At 40.0% G+C, this 9,787-nt stretch overlaps 1 protein-coding gene and 1 pseudogene across 1 annotated transcript in view; one reads left to right on the top strand and one right to left on the bottom strand.

Moving 5' to 3' along the window:
* Window positions 1–6,808, bottom strand: part of LOC129692344 (zinc finger protein 431-like) — a 33,976-nt gene extending 27,168 nt beyond the window's left edge. The window contains exons 1-2 of the mRNA XM_055628678.1: window positions 6,636–6,808; window positions 5,552–5,712 (exon numbers count right to left, since the gene is read on the bottom strand). Coding sequence (XP_055484653.1) covers window positions 5,552–5,599 — 48 coding nt within the window. The 5' untranslated portion in view covers window positions 5,600–5,712; window positions 6,636–6,808. The remainder of the gene's footprint in view (window positions 1–5,551; window positions 5,713–6,635) is intronic.
* A 156-nt stretch (window positions 6,809–6,964) lies between these two features.
* On the top strand, window positions 6,965–8,185 carry LOC129692349 (60S ribosomal protein L35a-like; annotated as a pseudogene).
* Window positions 8,186–9,787: the final 1,602 nt, after the last annotated feature.

The following is a 9,787-nucleotide window of genomic DNA, read 5'->3' as shown; positions in this document are numbered from 1 at the left end:
TAAATAAATAAATAAATAAATAAATAAATAAATAAATAAATAAATAAGAGAATTTAAATTGAAATATTAAATTTTAAATAATCTCACTGCATTAACAGGCCAAAAGAGGCATCAGCCTAAACGTGGAGTTACAGATGGCCATGAGCCATGAAACCTGGGTGCTGGGAAGTGAACTCAGGTCTTCTGCAAGAGCAACTATCAAGCTCTTCCTCATGACTCCCCACACAGGATCAGGATCCCTGTACATCTTTCCCAGGACCCCTCTCTCAGTACCTGTCCAGGGCTTCTCATCAACCAATCCTTAGACCTGCCTGAGAAATGTTATGAACTACTGTTTAATTATTTAGACATACTAACATTGAGACATGTCCAGGTATGTCTGGCCTTACTGCCTAACATAACTATGGTCATTTTGTTGTTAAGTATCCATTTTGACCAGAAGGTGGAATTAACTTCACGTTCTCAGGCTCTGCCATCTAGAGAGCTTGAACAGCCTTTTACTTAAAATTTAATACTTGTTAAACATTCTGCTTGCATTAATCACATATGCTCTACTTAAACAAAACCACAACACCCTGCTACGTTCCTTTCTCCTGGAATGATGGGGAACTGTAAAGTCCCTAAGCCTATATCCCAATCAAAATAATCCCAAAATAACCCTGTATTTTAATCAGCTTAAAATGTATTGTCTAGCTACCTAGACACAATACACTTGAAACAAAATTGATTCTTCTTGTATATACCTAGGCAAAATGAGGTCATGCTACCCTCCCCTTGCTTCCCACCTGTTTATATGGTTGTGAGTTTATATGGTTATGAGTTTTCTTAGGAGAGGCCTACCTTTGAAAAAGACTGATGTCACAATCTAGTTCCTGAATTTAAACAGTGTCCTGACCAGTCAGTTTTTGTTCAACATTCAATAAACTACTATGTGTCTGAGTCTGGCATTTGAGTGGTCTGGTTCCAGCTATTGATGAACCCATGGCATACTGATAAAATAAAGTAAAACAATAAAAAATATAGCAACATATCCCTTTCTTTGCAAATGAGACTTATTATTCAAATTGTCCTATTTTTCTCTATTCTTAGATGACAATGATTACAATTTTAAAGAAGAAAATCTTTTATAATGTAATGTTTCAATCAATGATATTTCAGACTCAGTGAGATGGCTCAGTGGGAAAGGTCCACGGTGTACAAACCCAGCAACATGATGTTTGATCACCATATGATGGCAGGCAAAATTAGACCCCACAAAGTTTGCTTCCACTCTCTCTATATATCTGCTCTGGTCAACAAACCCTTAATAATAAATTACATACATGCACAAACACACACATTTTTTTTAAAATAAATTTCATTGCTTTTACATTATCTAGCATCATTACATAATTCCAATAGAAGGAAGTACTTCAAGATGAAGTGCCAAATGGTTACCTAATGAGAACATGAAGACTTGTGGAACACCACATAATATATACACATCCATAGAACATCAAACGATATTGTGAGATATGTTCAGATCCTGTCTGATCTACTTATCTACATTTAGGACAGGCAGATCTACACAGAGAAACTTTGTCTTCACAAACAAAAGCAAAACAATAAAACTAAAAACAAAAACAACAGGAAAGCAAACTAGCTTAGCACTGAATAAGAAGTATTTCTACTGTATCTTATGTGATTTAGTGATAAGAGTCTGTAAGTGTGTAGGCATGGCAGCATAAGAAGGAATGTGACTGACTAGTTTCAACAACACAATAGGCACAAAGAATAAGAAATGGGTTGAGTCTGTATACCCAATAAAGAACCTAGAAAAGGTTCTAAAAGCTCCACAACGAAAGTCACAAAAAACAGACAAGTATTCAAAGGCATCATTTTATCAGGGAGCTTTTTTATCTGATCAACTACATTCTAACTCTGTTCACTATAGGCTCATGTGAACCCATGATAAAAAATGCATTTAGTCTTATTTCAATGATTCTCAGTCTGAAACAGCTCAGATACTGCACAAGTGTTCAAGGTCTGTTTTGTCACTAGATAATCCCTTCATTGCTGCATCTTGTAAAATCAGAAAGCAAGTTTTATCTTTACAACTTAGAATGGCACAGAATATACTGTCTAATTCCAATAGCCAGCAATGTGTACATAGTGAGCGAACACTGGAACAAGGCAGGTAAACCAGTAGGGCAAACACCAAATCCTGTCGCTGATCTCAGACACGTGTCTTAAGTTTCACAGGGCTTAGGTGGCCCTATACCTGCAACTTCTCATACATCTCCACATTTGGTTACTTCCACTACCTACATGCATCTCTCCATGGCAGGTGTCTCATTGCTTAGTATCTCAACATCTTGTGGTCACAACATGAAACTCAGTCTTTATCCTCACAGCTTCATGAAATGCACTCTCACAGTATTCTCAGTGGGGCTCTGACTCTGCCAGACATAGATGAATGAAACAGTGCTGAAATGAAAGCACAGAGGAAGGATCCATGACCTTAAAATTTGTATCTTTCTTGAAGAACCAACCCAACATAAGTGTCCCTGCCAAGTTTGACTTCTAAGGTGGGATGGACCCTGCCATTCTTGGACCACAGTTGCAAGCATGTTTCTTATTAAGTTCCTTCCTGAGACTAAGAATCAGTTTGCCTACTCCTTCCAGTCGGATCTCTGTGAGTTCCAGGCTAGCCTGGTCTACACAGCAGATCCAGTAGAGTCAAGAATACAAAGAGAAACCCTGTCTAAAAAAAAAAAAGTAATTATAAGCTGTTTCATGCCCAATACAGCATGACTATGAGATTCTTTCTAAGTGTACAATCCTTTAATTATTACTATTGTCTTTATTCTTTTAGCACAATGTCCTCCTTAGGCACCCAGCTTGTCCACAACAAACAAGCATTGAGGTTACTTTCATATTTAGGCCACCATGGGTACAAGTGCAATGGTATGATAATTCTGATACTTCTCATGAGTAACTTCAAGTGCATGGAAAATCTACTGAGAAGGTTGTGGAGATCCACAGCAATTCTGTCAGTTTATCTGTCAGCTCTGAATAGGCTGTGTGTAAGTATTCCATCAAAATGTCTCAGAATACAAGTAGAAAATATGCGCAATTTTACATGAACTATAACAACACAAGATGGTTTTAATTTTAGTCAGTGTCTGTGGAAAATCCCAACCTAGTGATATCAGATTTTATTTTGCATGTTCAAAAAGATCCCAGTGTCATGTTCAGATTCATTGCTCAGTTCATTTCACTTTTTGTTTTCTCAATTAAGTCATACTTAGTGTGCTGTCTTTTACGTGACCATAACAAGCTGCACTGCTTCACTAAACTTTATACTAAAGTCTTATTTCTATGAAGCTGTACATTGTTTCATGCCATTTTCAGTTTCACCCACTCTTGTTGCTAAACGAATGATTATAGAGTAACTTTTACCCTCTCATGAAACTGTAAACCTCATTATTAAAACAATTCATTTTCAGACAAAATAGTGTTGGGTATGTTCAATTTACAGCATAAAGTTAAAACAATCTAATAAAAAAAGAAATTGAGGAAACAACTTTCCAATAGTCACAAATAACATAAAGTATGTCGGTTTAACTCTTACCAAGCAAGGGAAAGATCTGTATGAAAAACCTCAAGTCTCTGAAGAAAGAAATTGAAAAAGATATCAGAAGATGGAAAGATTTTCCATGTTTATGGATCAGTAAGAAGAACAGCAAAATGGTCATCCTACCAAAAGAAATCTAGAGATTAATGCAATTCCCATCAAAATATCAATACAATTCCTTGCAGACCTTGAAAGAACAATTCTCAATATAATATTTAAAAAAAAAAAACAAGAATAGTTAAAACAACCCAGTACAATAAAGAACTTCTGAAGTTATCTACATCCCTGATCTAAAGCTAAACTATAGAGAAATAGTAATAATAACGACATAGTACTGGCAGAGAAACAGACTTGTGGGTCAATGGATTGAATCAAATACACAGAAATAAACCCACACACCTACAGAAAGCAGGACCAAAGTCAAAAATTTATACACTGAACCCCCACGGTGTGTCCTCCCCATCAAGCTACTTAAGACTTCCAGCCCCTGGTACTACAGCGCAGAATCTGCACTTCCCCCCTCAAAAGACTAACATGTCAGTTTTGTCTGAGAGAAAAATCCTGCTTTTGGAAATGCCTGTCTGTTCTCTTTTAAGTCCATGTCAACTGTATCAATCCTGATCTAACAGACACTATAACATGCTCTGAGGAAAGCAGAGAATCATAGGTTCATATTTTAAAAGTCTTCATTCAACTAAGGATTTAAATGTAAAAAAATAAATGGGTAGACTTTTAGATGTATAAAATCTAACAACATTAAATCAAGATGAATTATCAAAACAGATACATAACAACCAAGATAGAAATGATAATTTTAAAATCTCTCAATTAAAAGAAAAATAAAATAAAATAAAGCAAGCTTAGGTCTAGAGATTCAGCATGAATTCTACAAGATCTCAAACAACTCACTGCAATACTCCTCAAAGTATTTCATAAAAGGGGAAAGGAAGAAACACTTCATTTTTGTGCAGCCACCAGTATTATCTTGATTACAAAAAAAAAATCAACTACTGAAAATTAATAACACAAACTAATATTGTGTTAACTAATTAATAACTCGTATTATAAAAAACTTCTATATAGGTACTCAGTTTTCTGTACAAGAGACATACTCACTTACCTAACATTTTAGGACTGGAAGCCATGATTACAGACTATGTCAATATCAATGTCAAATATTACTGATTCCCATAATACTAAATTATATAGTATACAAACATTCACATTTCATCTTTTATTTACCTAACGTTGACTGAATGAAAAGTTCAATTGACTTGCTCAACAATCTTCTTCATGACAACCTATTTGAAGGTGATATCCAAGGCTCATAGTGTAAATGAGTCCTATTTTATATCTTATTGATTTAAAACCCACACATCACATTTATCACTAACACGTTGAGATAAGGCCCAGACTCATGAGCACTGTCTGTGTTCTAAAATTCAATAATGGGAGCACAGTTCTGGTTTCTCCTTCATCATACTTTATTAATAATAAAAAGTCTGTGAAAGCAATTATGTTTCAGTTACTGCTGACTCTAGGACAGGCTATTTATTGTCCACAAAAGGATCTTCTTATGGTCTTTTGTCCTAAATACAGATTGTATTTTAGGTGAACTGGTTGCCTTGGATATGATGCCCTAGTCTATACCTATGGCATTGGACATATTCCATGAAATTATAAAAATGTTGGTTGTTGAACTTGCTACATTTTTACACTATTTACACATATATCTTACAGAATTTCATCTCACACTAGGAAAAACGTTCGTTGAAAGACATTCAAATTTAATGTTTTCAAATGAGTGCTTTCAGTCCCCAAATCATGTAAAATACAGATATATACACATGCATTTTGACAGAACCTTTTTCCATTTTAATTTGTACTTTGAACTATAAGATCCTGATGCTTCCCTTGCTTATGAGCGAGGCTTACCTGGCATGGTAGAAGCCAGTCCATGTTTTTGTCTTCTTTAGATCCCATTTCAATTTTGCTCAACAGCGTTTTATGGAGGGCATGGGCCACGACAAACACTGCATTCCATATGGAATAGCTGGGCTCAGAAACGGTCACATTGTTTTCTTCTGGTTTAATCTCTAAAGAAATTGGGTATGGGTCATGATTTTCACATAGCAAAGCAGGAAGTGAGCAATCAAAACTGTCAATCCAGAATTTATAGAAGTAAAAATCTCCTGGGTACTGGGAGGGTGTAGGAGACTGGAGAAAGTTCATTAAGCCAGGGATAGAGCTTGTCTTTGAATATGAGACACTTCCTCCGAAAAAGTTCAAATCATTCCTATTTGATACGGACTCTACATAAAATGTGTTGGTTTGCCATGTTTCACACTTTCCTTGTGGTTGAAAATATTTTATTTACCATGTGGAAAAACTTCATTTACTTATATCACTACAGAATACCTGCACATTTACCTGTGTATGTTGGTTCAAATTCAGCAAATCAACACCAAACAGTACCCAAGTTTCAATTAGCTGGCTGTTTTTCTGTAAAAACCACACAGATTTCTTTCTTTCTTCCATTGCTTTTCTTTTCTTTCTTTCCTCTTCTTCCTCCTCCACCTCTTACTTTTTCTTTGTCCATGTATGTATGCCTTCAGACCAGCAGAGGTGGCCAGATCCTCTGTACTGAGTCTCCAGCACCCTAACAACTAAGCACAGAACACCTTACCTCCTCAACCCCCAACCCCCTAAACATTATTTACAGTGTCCGGCCTGCTCGTGCACCCGCGGACCAACAGAGGGCGCCACAACAACCTATACAAGATCGTGCACCCAGGGCGGGTGCACCCATCTCCCCCAGGATGCACGCGGGGCGGAGGAGTGTGCCATCCCCCTGCCTGCGGTTCTGCCCCACGCCCGAGCCGTTCAAAGACTCCAGGCAGACAGACGAACGGGGGCGGTGGACAGGGGAGGGAGGCGGGGAACCCCAAAACCTCCCTCTCCCCCCGCGTATGAGCAGGACTATGGGTTCATAACAACTGCTTGGGATAAGATTTCTGACCTGGGAAAACCTGCGTGAGTAGCTGCGTGCCTCTAGCTCAAGTCCCGCCCCTTCGGGCTTCGCTTCCGGATCCGCCCCGCAGAGAGCAGAAACTTCCGGACTCGGAGGCTCGGAGGCCGCCCCGCCACCTTCCTGGCCCCCGCCACGGGGATATAAACATAAAGCTTCTAGTCATAAACACACCTTCATCCCTCCGTTTCAGAGAGCTCTCTGGTCACGGAAGTTCCAACAGTCCCAAAGATGCTTTGCAGCAGAGACCCACCTGCACGAGAACTACAAATATGGCTTTGGAGCACAGACTTCTGGGATTGTATCTGAGAACTACAAAAATGGCGTCCAGGACGCGCGACGCGATGCATTCTGGGATTGTTCGTAGTCAGGAGCCTGTGTCTCTTCCTGTCTGTTGCCTGGACCGTGGCCCGGTGTCGACTACAAATCCCAGATTCCCCCGAGTGATGGTCCCAACGTCAAATGCATGTGTTCCTAAGCTTGCCACCCAGAGGCTTGGTGAGGAGCGGGGAAGTAGACGCGGGAAACCTCTTTGACCTCAGACAAACAGCCACACAGCCTTTCCCCTAATTCCGAAGTCTGTAACTTTCCTTGCCCTGCCATACTGTCCTTGGGATCACGATTGGGCAGGAGCTTTTTTACATCATCGCCCCGCCCCCTGTCCCGGAAGTCAACACACACAGTCGCTGCTCCTTCTACTACAGTAAAAAAATGTCCTGTCCCTGGTAGCTGGAGAACCTTTGATTACGTCATTGGGAGTCAGACAGATAATAAATCTCTTTCAAATATTTATACAAAGACTGGGTGTGGCAGCACAGGCCTGTCATCCTAGCATTCCTGCAGGCCCTGACAGGCGGGTCTCTTGAATTTTCTTAACCCCAAAATCCCACTATCAGATGAGTTGTACCGATTTTGTTTGACAGTGATTAATACTCTATTTCTTTTGTAATTACATAACAAAGTGCTGGAGTGATGTCAGTGGTTAAAAAGGTGCCTGCTGCTCCAGGTGGACCTAGGCTCAATCCCCACCACCTGCCACTGTCTTGTGAATCCACTTCCAGAGACTCTCACAACCTCACACACACAGGAAGGCTAAGGCAGTTTTCTAAAAAATGAAATAAAATTTCTTAATCATAAGAATAAAACCTCGTTTTCGGCCATCTTGGCGCCTGGGAAGGCCTGCTGGGAACAGGACTTCTAAGAAGCAGATATGTCTGAAGGCTGTGGTGCAAAGCCATTTTTGCTGGCTACAAGCGAGATCTCCGGAACCAAAGAGAGCATACAGCTCTTCTTAAAATTGAGGGTGTTTATGCCCAAGATGAAACAGAATACCTAGGCAAGAGATGTGCTTATGTGTATAAGCACAAAAAACAATACAGTGACCCCTGGAGGCAAGCCAAACAAAACCAGAGTGATCTGGGGAAAAGTACCTCGGGCCCATGGGAACAGTGGCATGGTTCGTGCCAAATTCCGAAAGAAACCTTCCTGCGAAGGCCATTGGACACAGAATCCGTGTGATGCTGTACACTTCCCGGATTTAAACTAATGAAAAATAAATAAATAAAAGTGGATTTGTGCTCTTGAGTGGTTTTTTTACACACACACACACACACACACACACACACACACACAAAGAATAAAACCTCTGATCTAAGAAAGACTGTGAGTGTTATGCCAGGATCACAAGAACCTCAGAGACCACCAGAAGATGACTCGATGTAAGAGCAAGAGAGTTTTACTACTAGAGCGATTGAACTCAGGACCCAAGTCTCACTGATGCAGCAGCAGAGAGGTAGGACCCCGAGCCCTGGGTGAACAGGGTTTTTAAAAGGAAAAACTGCAAGCAGTGCGTTTCCATGACAGCAAGCAGGGGGTTTCATGCCTTGGCTTTACAGGATTGGGTAAAAGTCATAGAGCAAGATGACCCTCTAACTGAGGCACATGATCACAATTGCCATTCTTCTAAACTACATCTGGAACATTGGGGAGAATTTGCCCAATTGATTCTCATTGATTGTTGCCAAGGAGATTGTCTCTGTTTTCTACCAAGTATTTATTCTGTGATATTTCCTGGAGGCTGTTGCTAGGAGAGTTAACTTTGTTTTCTACCAAGTGCACATTCTGTGATATTTCCTGGTACCTGAGTTCAGTTCCCAGTCAAGATGGCTTCTCATTTCAAAATGGAGTCACCCAAGCTAACTTAAACTCTTCAATCAAAGAAGTAGAAGAGTAACTAAGATGCTACACACACATGATACACACCCAATAGAAAGTCTGAACACCAAAGTTAAGATATAAGATTCTGCTGGAGACATAAATGTTTTCTTCTACGATCTGTGACGAGTGTTCCCTTCCATGTTGCCTGTTTTGACTGGAGTATGTTTTCACAAACTGCACAGGAAAATGAATGTCATAAATTAGAAGATAAAAATCAGGACTGGAAGGATGGCTCAGCAGTTAAGAGCAGTTGCTGCTCTGCCAGGGGAACTGAATTTAGTTCCCACCATCCATGTTGGACTATTCACAACTATCTGTATCTCCAGATCCAGGGGATCTGACATACTCTTCTGGCCTCTGTGAGCACCTACATTCATCTGTACATACACAAACACACACAGAGAGAGAGAGAGAGAGAGAGGAGAGAGGCTAAAAGTTGATTTTGTGTATTTGTGTGACAGGGTATCCCATCTGTATTGTCTTTAAAAATCACATATATCTAAAATTACCTTGATCTTCTGATCCTCTTGCCTCTACATCTGGGGTACTGGGATTCCAGGTGTGCAGAATCACACCCCAGTTCAAGCAGTGGTAAGGGTGGAACTCAGACCTTCTCATGGTTGCTAAGCATTTGATCAACTGAAACATTTCATTTCTCCATGCACTGTGTCTGTTGGGAGAATTTTAGGAGGCAGTGCTGATCTAAGTGGATATCAGTGGGGGTATTTTGGGACTCAGTGGGACTGTATTGACTGCCCATTTCCTCACCTCCTGCCCTCCATCTTCGTGCAGCTTAAAGTTCCTTCCTTGAACGACAGACCATTCTTGGGAGGTAAACTCCAGGAAAATGGAAGGCAGAATTGCCCTCTTGGGAGAGCATTGTTTAGCTACAGGGAAATAAAGTAATAAAGAACAGAAAGTAGCTT

Source organism: Psammomys obesus, unplaced genomic scaffold (genome assembly GCF_907164565.1).
Source record: "Psammomys obesus unplaced genomic scaffold, mPsaObe1.curated_primary_1811, whole genome shotgun sequence".
NCBI classification, from domain to species: Eukaryota; Metazoa; Chordata; class Mammalia; order Rodentia; family Muridae; genus Psammomys; species Psammomys obesus.
Note: the sequence above shows the minus strand (reverse complement) of the source record. Positions and strands in the feature narration are given on the sequence as shown.